Below are 15,101 nucleotides of genomic sequence, written 5' to 3'. Positions count from 1 at the left end.
GGGAACTATACAAAAATGAGGAAGTTAGTTAAACAGAAATTAAAAGGTACAGCACAAAAAGTGAAATCCCTGCAAGCTGCAGGGAAACTTTTTAAAGACCCAATAATAGAAGCACAACTTAAATATATACCCCCATATTAAAAAACATAGTAAGGGAACCAAAAAAATGCCACTGTAGCTAAACAACAAAGTAAAAGAAGCAGTGAGAGGCAAAAAGTCATCCTTTAAAAAGTGGAAGTTAAATCCTAGTGAGGAAAATAGAAAGGAGCATAAATTCTGGCAAATGAAGTGTAAAAAATATAATTAGGAAGGCCAAAAAATAATTTGAAGAACAGCTAGCCGAAAACTCAAAAAGTAAGAGCAAAACATTTTTTTTAAGTCCATCAGAAGCAGGAAGCTGCTAAACAACCAGTGGGGCCACTGGACGATCGAGGTGCTAAAGGAGCACTCAAGGCCAATAAGTCCATGGCTGAGAAACTACTTGAATTCTTTGCATCAGCCTTCATGGCTGAGGATGTGAGGGAGGTTCCCAAACCTGAGCCATTCTTTTTAGGTGACAAATCTGAGGAACTGTCCCAAATTGAGGTGTCATTAGAAGAGGTTTTGGAACAAATTGATAAACTAAACAGTGATAAGGCACCAGGACGATGGAATTCACCCAAGAGTTCTGAAGGAATCATAGAATATCAGGGTTGGAAGAGGTCATCTAGTCCAACTCCCCGCTCAAAGTGGGATAATCCCCCACTTTTTGCCCCAGATCACTAAATGGCCCCCTCAAGGATTGAACTCACAACCCTGGAGTTAGCTGGGGGGTTCGGGGGCAGGTGGGAGGTTGGGGGGGTTGAGGAGCTGGGCCCGGGGGGGTAGAGGGGTGAAGCTGGTGGGGTCGGGGGCAGGTGGGGGCTGGGGGGTAGAGGGGGAGGGGTGAAGCTGGGGGGTTGGGGGGGTTAAGGAGCTGGGCCAAGGGGGTAGAGGAGTGAAGCTGGGGGGTTCGGGGGCAGGTGGGGGGTTGGGGGGCTGAGGAGCTGGGCCCGGGGGGTAGAGGGGTGAAGCTGGGGGGTTCGGGGGCAGGTGGGGGGTGGGGGGTAGAGGGGGAGGGGTGAAGCTGGGGGGTTCGGGGGCAGGTGGGGGGTTGGGGGGGTTGAGGAGCTGGGGCCCAGGGGGTAGAGGGGTGAAGCTGGGGGGTTCGGGGGCAGGTGGGGGGTTGGGGGGCTGAGGAGCTGGGCCCGGGGGGGTAGAGGGGTGAAGCTGGAGGGTCGGGGGCAGGTGGGGGGTTGGAGGGGTAGAGGGGGAGGGGTGAAGCTGGGGGGCTGGGGGGGTAGAGGGGGAGGAGTGAAGCTGGGGGGGTCGGGGGCAGGTGGGGGGTTGGGGGGGTTGAGGAGCTGGGGCCGGGGGGGAGGGGTGGAGCTGGGGGGTCGGGGACAGGTGGGGGGCTGGGGGGAGAGGGGGAGGGGTGAAGCTGGGGGGGGTCGGGAGCCGGGGGGAGCTGGGGGTTAGAGGGGGAGGGGTGGAGCTGGGGGTCGGGGGCAGGTGGGGGGCTGGGGGGAGAGGGGGAGGGGTGAAGCTGGGGGGGTCGGGAGCCGGGGGGAGCTGGGGGTTAGAGGGGGAGGGGTGGAGCTGGGGGGTCGGGGGCAGGTGGGGGGCTGGGGGGAGAGGGGGAGGGGTGAAGCTGGGGGGGTGGGGGGCTGGGGGGAGCTGGGGGTTAGAGGGGGAGGAGTGAAGCTGGGGGGGTCGGGAGCCGGGGGCGTCCCCGCCCCACGTGCCCGTGACGTCCCCTCCCGCTCTCTCTCCGGGGCCGGCCGGGGCCGGGGCAGCCGCAGCCCGGCGAGCGGAGCGGAGCGGAGCGGAGCCGGAGCCGGAGCCGGAGCGGGGCGGGCCGGAGCGATGCAGCCCCCCACGGGCCCCGCGCTGGCCTCTGCCCCCGAGAGCTCGGCGGGGGCGGCCCCGGGCTCGCAGCTGCTCCGCTGGCAGTGGCGGGAGGTGCAGGCGCCCTGCCTGGTGGCGGGCTGGATCCTGGTGGCCAGCCTGGCCAAGATCGGTGAGTCCCCCCGGGACCGGCGCGGGGTGCATGGCCCTGCCCCCGATCCCGGCCGCTTCTCGCCCGCGGCCTCGCCCCGGCCACCCCCTTGCACCGTCCCGGGGGCCGCCCCCCGGAGAGCCCGGGTCCGCGCCTGGCCGCCCCAGGACCCAGGAGTCCCGGGGAAGGGGGCACCGGGCGGCTGCGGGGCGCGCAGCGGGGGGGAGGTGACCCGCAGCGGGCTCGGCTCTCGGGGTGCGGCCACCCCTGTACCCCGCGCCGAGCCCAGTGCGGAGCCCGGAGCGGGTCGGCCCCCACCCGGCACTGCCGGCGCCTCTCCCCGCCCAGAGCCGGCGGAGCTCGGCAGGCACCCCGGGGACACCTGAGCTCCTCTCGGGGGCTGGCCACTGGGCAGGGTGCCGACAGGGAAACGCATGAAGAGGGGATGGAGCTGGGCTTCCAACACGGGGATGGCAGGGGGTTGCAAGCCCATTATGGGGAGAGGGCAGGACCCCCCACTGTTTTCTCCTGTAACATGGGCCCTGGGATTGGAAAAGGAGGAGCTGGAGAATAATCCTGTTTAGATCATAATGCCAGGATACAGGCTGTGCCCTGTCCCCTCTCCCCTTGCTCAGTGTGTGCTCAGACTGCAAGCTGGTCAGGCCGGGGTTGGGTCTTCCTGTCAGGGCCAAGCGCATTGTGGGTGCTCCCGAGCACAACCGGTAACCTCCAACAATTCTGGTCCTCTGGCCTCAGAAAGCGTACCGCGGACTAGAAGGGCCCAGAGAAGGGCAGTAAACCTGATTAGTAGAGCCCAGCGCGGTTACAAAATCTGTATCTGCATCCGATCCTCATACATGGTCCGCAAATATCTGCAGATTTTCAGGGCTTTAGTGATTAGTGGCATATGAAGATTTCTGCCAGAAGGGAGATTAAATAGATTAGGGCAATACAGTTTAGGTGACAGATGAATAAAAGGGTTTGTGACTGGTCTATACACAGAGGCATGGATAACCTAGAGGAGGTCTCTCAGGTGCTCCTGTTCACCCTTTCTCATCATCCTAGAACAAATCACCCAATGAAATTCAAAGGCACCAAATTAAAGCTGTTAACATTTTTACACCGTTCCCAGCTGTGGAACCCATTGCCACAAGATGTCATTGACGCCAAGAACATCGTGGGATTCAAAGAGGGTTAATGAGAACATACTGGCTCAAACTGGATTCTCCAGAGGCAAACGGACAAAGAAAGGATTTTTGGATCAATAGCCCGAGTTTAAACTGACTCAGGACCTGCTTCTGATCCAGCAACCGGACGGGACCTTCTGTCCAAGGGGGTCCCAATCCTTCCTGGGAAGGGTTGGAAGGCCCTGACTTACTAGGACCCCACAAGACTGCAGGGTGACCTCTGCTAAGCTTTTAGCATGCTTGCAGGTTCATTTATTATTTGTATGTGGTTTCTCTGTAATGCTTTCACCTTAAGAGTAGATGTGTTTGCTGAGAAGCGGCTGCACGGTGACTTGTGATTGCTCGCAATATGCTGCTTGTAGTCCTCCGAGAGACAGCAAAGCGTCTGTTCGAGCAGTCTGGCTTGCTGGGAATATCGCAGTGTAACGTAGGGAGCTGTGCAGTCTTAAAACCCCTGCGGGTCTCTGCCCAAGAGAGGGGGCAGCTGGGGGCTGGAAACCTTAAGTGGCTGCCCTCAAGGGACCCCAGATGGGGAATACAGATGTAGCTGCTCTGCAATTGTGACACGAGACTCCACTGAGTTTTCCCTGTCCCTGGTCCGAGTCCTATTTCCGCATGACTGAGGTAGAATGAGAGGAGAGAAGCTAGAAGGGGCCTGAGTGTCTCTGGATCAGAGCAGCTAGTGCTCCCTGTTGGGGGCAACTGCCTCTGGAGGGGGGTTGGTGCTGCCTGCATGTGCTAGCACAGTGGTCCCCAACCTTTCTTGTGGGAATAGCATATTGCTGTTCCCAGAAAACTGGCGGATGCCAGACACCCTGCCGCCGAGAAGCAGCAGCGGCAATAAGCGCTGCCACTGAAATGCCGCTGAGAAATGGCAACTCTTCTCGGTGGCATTTTGGCGGTGGGGTGTCCTGCGGGCGCACAAAAATGCCCCAGCAGGCACCGCATTGGGGAGCTCTGTGCTAGCAGCTCTTGTCAGCAGGGTGAATACAATTGTGGTCTATGTGGTGGCTCTTAGCTCCGCTAGCAGGGAGGCCTTCCTGATGCTCAAGAGGAGTGGCTGCAGGGCCCTGAAGGGCAGCACTGGAGTCATGACAAACACTCTTACCCGCCTGCTGGCTCTTGCGTGCCCCGCGGAATTGGAGCTCTGCTAACCAGGGAGAGAACTGGATCCCCTGGCTGCGTGTTTGTCAGGCACGTGTCTGGGGCTTAAATCTGCTAAGGGGGGCCCTGCGTGAGAAGTGTGAGCAAACAGCCAACTAGTTCTTCTGCTCTTCCCTTGGGGTGGGGGGGGGGATTCTGAGCTGACAGAAGTTGTTGCTGAGTTCCCCCCAGCTGATGATGTCAAGTTAGCTACGCAAGGGTTCAACTTCCACCATGGCTGGTGGAGAGGGAGAGTCCTGTTTTCAAAAGTACTCAACTCGAGAAGCTGTAAAGGGACCCCCCCCCCTTGCCTGGTGTGTGTTAGCTGGAGTGCTACTGACAGCAAGAGGTCTTCTCCCCACACAGTTAGTTATTGCAGTGTGTAAAGCCCACACAGATCCCTGCTCCTCTAGCCGCAGGTCCGTTTCACAAGCACCAGAATACGCTGAAAGGCAGTCTCTTGTATACTGACGTCTAGCCACAGAACCTGCCTGTGTGGAGAAGTCTTATTACTTCTTGGTCTATAAGCTAGCTCCTCGCTGGTGACCCCTTGGGAAATTTCTGAGGTCCATTCAGGGACCAGCAGGACCTCTTCTCATTGCCATTCTCCTGGGATGCTTAAAATTGTAGAGGTAAAAAAACAGACCAAAATCTGTGAGGAGAAGGGTCATCCTTGTTGGGACAACGAGCCTTGTGTCCAGTGGAGAATTTTCATCCTGTTCCAACACTTCGTTGGAGGTGCCAGAGCTCAGGCTGAAGCCAGTGCTCCATTTGGAGACTTTTAAGTTGCAGGAGCTCCTTGTCCGAAGTTTTCTGGGAGTGATGCAGAATTGTCATGTCTGTCCACAGTGGAGGATTGCAATTATTTCTATGGCAAGGTCGCACAAAATCAAAAGGTTTTTCACAACGAATAAACATTCTCCTGGTTGTCCTGTCCTTCATCTCTGAAGGCCAGCTTTCTGTGCAAGGGCAAGCAGTCACACACGAGCATTTGAGCATGTCGCTGATTAAGTTGGCACTTACTATTTCCTTGGTGTAGGAGTTTTTCAGAGGTTTTTCTGTGGTTTCATATCGGCAATGGTCTTTTTTAACTACCAGTGTATCAGAGAAGTGTTTGCCTTAGAGCTCTCATAGCAACTGCAAATCGGCCTCGCTGCATGGTATTTTGGATGCTGTCTATGGTGGTTAGGCACTGAAGTTAATTCACAGGTGGCCAAGTTACAGTTGCTGTGGGAACCTTAATGCTCAGATTCCTGCTTTATGTGTGTAAAATTAGAGCTCTCCGCCCTCCCCTGATCGCTGCACCATGACTACAAAGGAGTTTGCATTTCTGCATTGGTTTGTACAGGTTGTGGGTGTTTTTGTGGCACTCGTGGAGGGAGTATCCAACCACATGGCACACAGCGTGTGTTAAGGCAACAACCATTCACGTGCTTGAGAAGCTGGTACCCAGTTGCTCCCGCACTGAGGAGAGCGACAAAGAGGGAATGGTCAGCCCCCACAGCTAGTCTCAATTCCTGCAGCCTACTCCATGGGATGGCGAGCATACATGTTCGGGCTTTGTAGGTAGTAGCCAGCACCTAGGAGCTCCCTGGCAGTGCAGAGTGCAGGCCTACCATGCCCTTGCCAGCTAGCCCAACTCGGGAAGTGGGCACCACAGTCTGCATAAGCGGAAGCTGTTGTGAGGCCCCCAGTTAGTGCCAGGGAGAGCCCACGACCGCTGTGTGCCATTATGGGCAGCCACAGAAGGAAGGGCTGTCTCCTGGCCAAAGCTGTCCTCTGGGGAGCCGGATGCAGAAATGTATTTCCCATGAGCCCAGGGCAGAGAGGGGCCAGTGCCCTTGGCTGCAGAAAACTCTCACGTTCTTCCACTTTATGCTGGTAGCTTTTTTGCTTGGCCTTTTCCAACTCTCTTGCCTTGCTGTGGCCTTCTCCGGGCTTGTCTAGACGAACTTGTATCTGCACTGCAACTCCCCCTGTCCAGAGACAACCTGCTCTAGCCCTAGCCCGTGGCTCCCTTTGGTCCTGACTTGTGTGACTGCAAAGCCCCTGGGCTCTAGAAGTTGGGGAGAGCCTCACTTGGTGGCTGGTTTCATCCATGTCCCCTCACTGAGTGCTCTGCGCGGGCTGATGGGGCGTGGCTGGTGCTTTGTCCATGCTGGAGGTGAGTAATGGCATATTATCCTCTCTTGAACTTGGCTAGCACGTTTGCTCCACGCCCTACATCAGCGGGCAGTCCGGGGCACAGAGCCAAGCCAGTGCTGGGTTTGTGCCAGGGAGTGCCTGGACCTTCTGGGGACACTGACCCTGGCCCGGGGAAATGGAGGAGGGGAGAAGGCAGAGGAGGGGCTCAGGATTGGAAGGGAAGGAGACCAGATGGAGAGAGGGCTGAGAAGGAAATGCAGCAAAGGCAGGGAACCCTGTGTGCAGGAGAGAGAGAACGGCAGTCATGGAGACAAGGGCCATAGCAGGGGCAGGAGAAAGGGGCAAAAACGCAAGACAAGGCCGGTGGTGGGTTTGGTCATGTTCCAACCAGCTTGATCCCCAAATAACTGGTGCGCTCACTGCCTGTCACGTTGCTGCTGCAGCCCCCATGCAGCTCCCCGGGAACTGCTCCTCCCGGTTGTGTGGGTGGCCTTTGCTCTCAGTCCTTGGCTGCTCTGAGCTATTCTCAGCTAGAGAGAATGAGCCAGCGCCTCTCGGATGTGTCCAGGATGCATCGCTCCTCTGCCACCTCCTCCCCTGCAGCCTTCCTGATGCCCCCCTCGTTCCCTCCTGGCCATGCCGAGCACAGCGCTTGCCCCTTGACCTGACTGTGTCACTGCCCCTGGTCTTCATCAGAGCAGTGGCGGATTACCGCATGGGGCCTGTGCCAAGGGGCCCTGGCCAATTTGGGCCCCGGGGCTGGAGGAACTCTCGCTTTCTGCCGCGGCCCCGGGGCCATGGTGGGGGCATAGAGTTTCTCTGGTCTCGGGGCTGCAGCAGTGACGGGGGGTGGTGGTGGAAAGAAGCAAGTGGAGGGCAGAGCTGCAGAGAAAGGAGCGGAACTGGGCGGGGGCGGGGCCACGGGGGAAGGGGTGGAACGGGGAGCGGGGCCACGGGGGAAGGGGTGGAACGGGGAGCGGGGCCACGGGGGAAGGGGTGGAACGGGGCGGGGGCCACGGGGGAAGGGGTGGAACGGGGGCGGGGCCACGGGGGGAAGGGGTGGAATGGGGGCAGGCTGCAGGCAGAAGGGGTGGGGCAGGGCCATGGTTCCGGCACTGGGAACCCCGGGAGACCATAATCTGCCTCTGATTCAGGGTCAAGCTTTTCATCCTCCCCTTGTGGGCCCTGCCCATCTCTGCTCCTCTCTGCTTATCCCCTTTGTCTCTTATCACGTGGTCCGGGATCTCTCCAGTAATACTAGCCCCGGACGCCAATTTGTTCACCTCTCCCACAAGTGTCTTTGCTCGTTCCTTCACACCCCCTCCCCCCGGTCAGGCCATTCCCTCTCTGAGCTAGTCCACGGCACCCAGGTCTCTCCTCCATCCCAGCCCCCCTCAGCCCCACACCCTCCCTGGCGCCTCCAAGAAATCAGCAGACGGCTGCTGGCGAGAGCGGCTCAGACTGTCCCCTTGCTCCCCTGCCCTTTCCTTAGCCATCCCGACTGTGCCAGGCGGCTTTAGCCGCTGTGCCGCCTTACCCAGCGCCCCCACCGTGAGCAAGCGCCCCTGTTTCTAAGACCCTGTGACGAGAAACGACAGCTTGGGGAGCGTTACACTGAAGGATGCGGGGATCTCGCAAAGGTGAGGGATTGCGCTTCTGGGAGGATGGGGCGTGACCGGGAAGAGGGCCAGAGGAACTGCAGGAGGAGGAGAGGCTGGAGAGAAAGGCCCTGCAGGGTTGGGCTGTACAAGCTAAATGAGGCTAGCCCAGGTCGGTAATTGCGTGGGAGCCCGAAGGAAGGCCCCGGAGTTGCTTTCACCCTACGTAGCAGCTGGCACCTCAGAGAAGGCTGGGCGGCGGGGGGTGAAGGTGAAGTGTCTTTATAGTTTGGAATCAGCTGATAAAGCTGGATGAAAGAGGGAGGAGTGTGGCCCCTCTAGAGTACCGTCCTGGGCCTCGGGAGACCTCAGTTCTGTTCCCGGTTCTGCCACTAGCCTAGGGTGACCAGATAGCAAGCATGAAAAATCGGGACAAGGGTGGGGGGTAATAGGCACCTTTATAAAACAAAGCCTCGAATATCAGGACGGTCCCTATAAAATCGGGACATCGGGTCACCCTACACCGACCTGTGAGTGACTGTGGGCAAATAGCTTCACCTGTCCATGCCTCAGTTTTCCCCATCTGTAAAATGAGGGTAATCAGCCTCACCTCCTTTGTGAAGTGCTTGGAGACCTATGGATAAGTGACTGTGGCAGAGTTAGATCTTCACCGTCACCATTATGTGTTTCTTACAAGGCTGAGCACGTGGCTGAGGCTCACCACATAGTAAAGAAGGAACGAGAGTGGGATGTGTGAGGCAACTCTCAACTTTTTGGGTGAGCAAGCGGGAAGGGGATAAAAACATCCGTGAATGGATGTGCAACGTGTAGCTGTGTGACGGTGCGTGGCACAGGGCAGCCTACAACCCACTACGAATACGCTAGCACTTTGAGAGTTTTTTACAGCTCGATTCTCCCTCAGCACCATGGCTAGTTTGCTGCAGGCACTTTACACGTTGGTAAACTGAGGCACAGATGTGCGCTAGCCAGCTCCTTGCGCCTTCATCAAGCCCAAAGCACATGGGAAAGTGCAGACAAATCAGAACCGTGCACAGGACTGGGAAAATGCCTGGCATGGCAGGAGGTAATGGAGTCTCCCTCGCCTCCAAAGGGAGCTACAGGACTGTCCACTGTTGTTAATCAGAGTGCTCCCCTCAGCCGGGTGGGGATGAGCTGTGCTGATCAGCTTGTGTGGCCTGGCGAGCTCACCTCAGCCGAGGGGGCTCAGCCTCCGGGCCCCTTGCAGCATCCCCAAGCCTTGGAACATGCTTGCCCTGCTCTCCTGAGCCAGCTGCAACACCTGTCCCCAGGGAGCGAATGGAGGCTCCGGGGCATGCAGTGTGTCTGGTTCAGGGCCACTGCACCTGTGTTCCCCATCCCTGGGCCCTCGAGGGCACCCATTCTAGGCTCCTGGCTCCTCAGCTGCCACCTCGGGGTCTAGCTGACCACCATACTGGGGTCAGGAAGGAATTTCCTTCCTCCTTCAGATTGGCAGTGTCCTGGGGAGGTTTCACCTTCCCCTGCGGCGTTGGGTGCGGGTCGCTTGCCAGGATCATCTGGGACATCTCACTTCATCATTTCCATGCATCTCGGTCCCCCTATTCGGTGCCTGAGGCACATTACATGACACCAGGATAAAGGGGACAGGGAGGGCATGGGCTGGCATGGAATGAACCCTAAACAGAGCAGAGCTCTCTACTAAGGTTGGTGTCTGCCCCGGGAGGGGAAGCCATGTCCTGTTAGCAGCAGCGCTTCCTGCTACCTCATGCGCAGGCAGGATGGGACTCCTGGCATTGCTGTGAGGACTGGGGGTGGGGACGGGTGTAGGTCTTCAGGGGGAGCTGGGAGGAGCTGGATTTCCCACAGCTCTGATCCCCAGCCTGAGGGTGGAACCCCTAAGCTCCTCAGGGATGCGCCACAGAGTTCTCTTCCTATGGGAAGCGGATTCTGTCTCCTGCAGTGAGCTGAGTACGGTGCCTTACCGGGGCTGCACACGCACATGGGGCTCTTTGGCCCGTCTGGGTGTTGGAGCTAGTGGAAGCGACCTGCAGACATGGGGCTGCCGGGCCTCAGAATGGCCCTTTCACCTGGTGAGACTTGTAGGGCTGTGGCTCAGCCTGAGGGCTGCTCTCAGGGCACGACCACTGCTGCGGGGAGGAGCGTTCGGATTCAGCAGTGAAATCCCTCTCCGCTCTCAAACTGCGCTGCAGACTGTCAGACCGGCCCAGCTCCTCACCATGCAAACAGCTAGCCTGTTGTCAGCCTCGGGATCTGGGGGCACAAGTAGGGTTGGAGGAGGAGGAGGGTGCACATGAAAAAAATGGAAAATGCAGGTTGTGTTCCCCTTTGGAATGTGGCTCTTTGCATGGGGTTTGTGCCCTGGGTGCAAAGGGCACTAGATACTGATCCTGCGGGTGTTCAGTGGAAGGGCTGGCTGGGGCCTTCATCTTTCTCCTTCCTCCTCTTCTCAGAGCTTGTGCTGGTAACTTCGGGACTGGGCCACATGCATCTCGTGTCTCTCCCTGAGGCATTTGCGGTCACTGGCTGCTCCCAGGGCCCAGCTGCAGGGTGTGCACTGAGCCAGAGGCCCGGGCGTGACCAGCCTGGCACACCCTTTCCTCCACAGCTGCTTTGGTTTGCGTTCCTCTTTCTGAGATGTCTATGGCCAGCCTTCCTGTCATGCTTGCTGTGGGGGAACAAGCTGCAGCCCTCCATGGAACTGCTGTGGAGTTGCCTACCTGGCGTTCAGAGTTGGCAGGAAACGGCCTTCAAGCCCTCATGCTGGGGTCAGTTTTTCCTCCTGGCTCTGTCGGCGGCTCCATGGTGCCCCGCAGAAGGGTCAGTCCCATGTTCTAAGTCCTGGCACCGCACCCAGCAAGGCGAATGGGGCTTCAGGCATGTTTACCTGAGCAGGGAGAGGAGAGCCGTGTGCAGAATACCTGCTGGTGAGGTCAGTGCCCCGTTAACTCTCGCTCACCATTCACAGCCCTTCGTATTTCCCAGTGCCAGGACCTGACAATACAGTCAGAGAGCAGGTCACCCCCACACCCCCAAAAGCACCCAAGGGCGTTTCAGACGTGCTGCCCTGAGGGGGCACTGGCCCAATGCAGAGAGAGGTAGTGAGAGCAGGGCCGGAGACACCGCAGGGAGATCACATGGCCCCTCAGCCAGGCCAGCACACAGCATCATTCTCTGGGTATAAATACATGTCTGACTCACTCCTTGTGGGTGTTGCTGCAGCGGAGGGTTTCTGGGAGCAATGCAGGTGCAGGGAGGGTGATGGCCGGGTATGCCAGCTGTGTGAGAGACAACGTGAGGGGCACACCCAGCATTGGGAGGGGGAGGCGATGGGCCAGCGTTAGTCAGGGCCTTGAAGGTGAGGACGAGAAGTTGATGGTTGATTTGGTGACGTAGGGGAAACCATTCAGAGGAGGATGGGGTGAGGTTGACAAGCCAGGAGGATCTGAGCACCTGGATTTGGGGCAGATTGTCATGGGCTGGGGGTGAGAGTTGGTTCTTAGATGCATTGTGGAGGAAGAAGTGTAAAGATCTTGACCTGCCCTAGACGTGTGGGGCGAGGGAGAGGGAGGAGTCAGCTGCTGGTGAGACCTCCATGGGGAGATGTGGGACTGCATGGAAGGAGAAAGGTCACGAATGGAAAAGTAGATGTGTGTGCCACCAGCATGGACATGGTAGCTGAAGCTGGATGAAGGGGTGAGACCCCCTAGAGAAAAGGTGTGAGGGGAGAAAAGGAGGGAGCCCTGCAGGGACCCCAGAGAAAGCCCTTATGGGGACAAGAGTCACCCAATGAAACCAAGAGGAAACGTATTTAAAACTGATGAAAGGAAGTAACTTTTTCACATAACACACATTCAACCTGTGGAACTCAGTGCCACAAGATGTCAGCGAGGTCACAAGCTTAGTGGGATTCTCAAGCAGCTTGGATGTTTGTATGGATAATCAGAATCAGGTCTGGTGACTAGCAGCTGCCTTCATGCCCTCGGGACCCAGCTTGGATGCTGAGCTGCTTGGCAGCACTTACGGTTCAGAGGTGTCTTTCCCAGGCGCCCCCGCACTGACAGGCCCTGGTTGCTGTCTGGGGCATAAGCTGAGTCTTTGCTGAAGCATCTCTTGCTGTGATTAATTCAGTGAAGACGACTATGGCCTCTAATGAAAGCTGCAGGGAGAAGTTGGGGAGGGATAACCTTGGGGTTCCAGCAGGGGCTGCAGGGGGCCCTGGGGAGGGGGAAGAGGCCATGTGTCCTGAGCCCATCTGAGAGAGAAAGTCGCGCAGCCTGGGGGCAGGGGATTGGATCAGTGCTGGGAACATTTGGTTTCCCATGCCGCAGCGTGTTTCTCCATGAGTTCTCGTGGTCTCATAGGGGTAGGCACAGGCTTGTGTGCCTGCATTTTGGGGTGGCACCAGCGATCAACCTGCAGCCAGGAGACGGTTGCCCAGCAGTGATTGGTAATGGGGAGACCACTGTGTTAGCGTGTGTGTGTGTGTGTGTGTGTGCAGGGAGGTGCCATGTTACCAGAGACGCCCCTGCCAGAGGCAGCAAATCCCATCCCACCCGCAGGGCCCAAGGTAGCTGAGACTGACTGAGTCCCAATGGCCTTTGCTGGCTCCCTGTGCTCACTGAGGATGGCTCTGTTCACTCACTGATCCTGTTACTACCGACTGCTACAAGCCCTTCTCCAGAGCCCAGCCAGGGCCAGAGCTGGGGGCTAGGGATCCTCATGCCAGTGTGAGCAGCCAGCAGGGCCTGCTGCAGACAGACCAAAGGCATGGAGCTCAAAGGCTTTGGGAGCTACCCGGGAGCTGTGGACAAAGCTCAGTGATCCCTCCTCAGCATCATGCCAAGCCTGGGACGTGCTGGGCATCTTGCTGAGCCAAACAGTGAACGTCTGCTGCAAGGTTTTCAAGTGTTGATCAGTAACGTGCTCCCAGGCCGGGGAGGGGATCGTACGTAGCCACGGCTCCAGGCCTTCCTGTTTTTAAACTCAAAGAAAACGCCTAAAAGCTCCCAACACCCAAACAACGTGGGCTCCGTAGCGCCCCAGACGGAGGCCTCTAGTACACTTACTATCAGGCTGGGTACCGATCCTCTGGGCAGAAGTCACTGTCTGTGCCGGTTGGCTTGGGGGCTTCTTGGGGAAGATCATGACTGGTCTTCGGTACGTTGGCCAGGAGGGCCCTGTGCTGCATTGTCGTTTCCTGGGGAGGCCGCCTTGGGTGGCAGAGGGTGAGACAAGGTCAGCAGCATGCAGCAGCGTCATGTGCTGCAGGAGTCCGGGTTTGGGGTCTGACAGTGGCAGAGGGGTAGGCAGGTCCCTGAGGGGCCTGCTAGAAAGGGGACGCCAAGGAGACCCTTCTGTCCTGCCTGGCGTTGCTGCGTGCACGCTCTTTGCCTTTGTCACGCAGCTGACGGATTGGTGTGGCAGTATGAGCCGTTTGCCCAAATGGAATAAATCACTTTAAAAAACCCTCTCAATCCAGTGCCATGCTGGCACCTTTTTGCATGTTGCACTTTTTGCAGATAAGTCACTATGCGGGAAAGCTGCGCTCCTCTGTCTGGGGATTCGATCGTGTGTGTTCTGCAGCAATTGGTCTGACTCTGTCCTCTCTGCTGGCTGTTGCTGCTTGGAGAGCCATTCCGTTCTCTGCGAAGGGGGCGTTAGTCCCTCTGATTGTTCCTCAGGGAAGTGTCTGGGCTGCAGGACTGGGGCGAACAGGGGGCTGCCTGCAGGAAAACAAGAAAAACTGATCAATTGATTCTTCAGTTTCTATACAATACTAAAGGTAACAATTTAGAAGAAAATAACAGAAAAGGAATTTCTCTGTGTTAACAGGAAATTGATCGAACCTAGAAGTCAGATAATAAACACACCACTGACTTTCAGCACGACAGACAAGGGCCTGAAAGAACCAAGGGACTTGAACGTCTCTGCTTCTTTAGAGCCTGAACTAGGAGTACCTTATAGCCAGCTGCATAGAGTGCCAGGACACCTGTGTGCAGCTGGGCCATGGGGCAGCTGGGATGTCCTGGGACACCAATGCCCGGCTGGGCCGTGTGTACATGGCCATGGGGCAGGCTGGGATGTCCTGGGACACCGGTGCCCGGCTGGGCCATGTGTACATGGCCATGGGGCAGGCTGGGATCTTCCCTCACTCCCCTGGACCCCATGTACTCCTTTGAGGAAGCCCTATTGCAGTGTCAGTGCATTGGGGATGGTGGCACACTCCCAGAGTGTTGTAAGCTGCGGCTTGGGGCCTTCTGCGAGGCTGCAGGCCCGCAGTGATGCCCTGTTCCCTGTCTACACTGCAGTGTTCCAGCTGTCCAGGAAGGTGACGTCCGTGGTCCCAGAGAGCTGCCTCCTCATCCTGCTGGGGCTGGGCCTCGGGGGCATTGTTCTGGCCATCGCTAAGAGAGCTGAGTACCAGCTGGAGCCCAGCCTGTTCTTCCTCTTCCTCCTTCCCCCCATCGTCCTGGACTCGGGCTATTTCATGCCTAGCCGGCTGTTCTTTGACAATCTCGGGGCAATCCTGACCTACGCGGTGATTGGCACGCTGTGGAATTCCTTCACCACCGGAGCTGCCCTCTGGGGCGTGAAGCAAGCAGGGCTGATGGGTAAGTGAGCTGGGCCCCGGGGACATCTGCCCCTCTCGCAACATGTGGGGCCGGTGGCAGGGCAGCCTGAGTTGGATGGTAACTGAACTGGACATCTCTCCCACTCATCCCAGGGAGGCCTGGAATGATCTGGGGGTTCATTAAACAACACGCCGGGGAATGACAAAGGAATTTAAAAAACCCATGAGTGAGTCTGTGGTGAACTGCACATGCACCTACACTGCGTTCTTGACCCCCGGTGCTTCCCCAGCATGCCTCACAATCCCTATATTCGTAATACTGGCCATTATGAGGGACCCTCTCACTAAGGATCCCTTTCTAAGGATCAGCCTTTCATTAAAGTCTGAGTTCTCTTGCGCCTTGCCAGTTTCTCGTCTGT

The 15,101-nt window shown here is 57.5% G+C and overlaps 1 protein-coding gene across 6 annotated transcripts in view; it reads left to right on the top strand.

Moving 5' to 3' along the window:
- The first annotated feature begins 1,826 nt into the window (after positions 1 to 1,826).
- The window catches only part of SLC9A5 (solute carrier family 9 member A5), a 51,377-nt gene continuing 38,102 nt past the window's right edge, over positions 1,827 to 15,101 (top strand). For 5 of the 6 annotated variants that reach the window (XM_038368064.2, XM_043494795.1, XM_043494794.1 and 2 more), the window contains exons 1-2: positions 1,827 to 2,038; positions 14,420 to 14,722. In XM_038368064.2, the coding sequence (XP_038223992.1) occupies positions 1,885 to 2,038; positions 14,420 to 14,722 (457 nt within the window). In that variant the 5' untranslated portion in view covers positions 1,827 to 1,884. Of the gene's footprint in view, positions 2,039 to 14,419; positions 14,723 to 15,101 lie in introns of those variants that run through there. The other variant, XM_043494796.1, reaches the window with a different exon arrangement.

This window comes from Dermochelys coriacea, chromosome 12, assembly GCF_009764565.3.
Source record: "Dermochelys coriacea isolate rDerCor1 chromosome 12, rDerCor1.pri.v4, whole genome shotgun sequence".
Lineage (NCBI taxonomy): Eukaryota > Metazoa > Chordata > Testudines > Dermochelyidae > Dermochelys > Dermochelys coriacea.
Note: the sequence above shows the minus strand (reverse complement) of the source record. Positions and strands in the feature narration are given on the sequence as shown.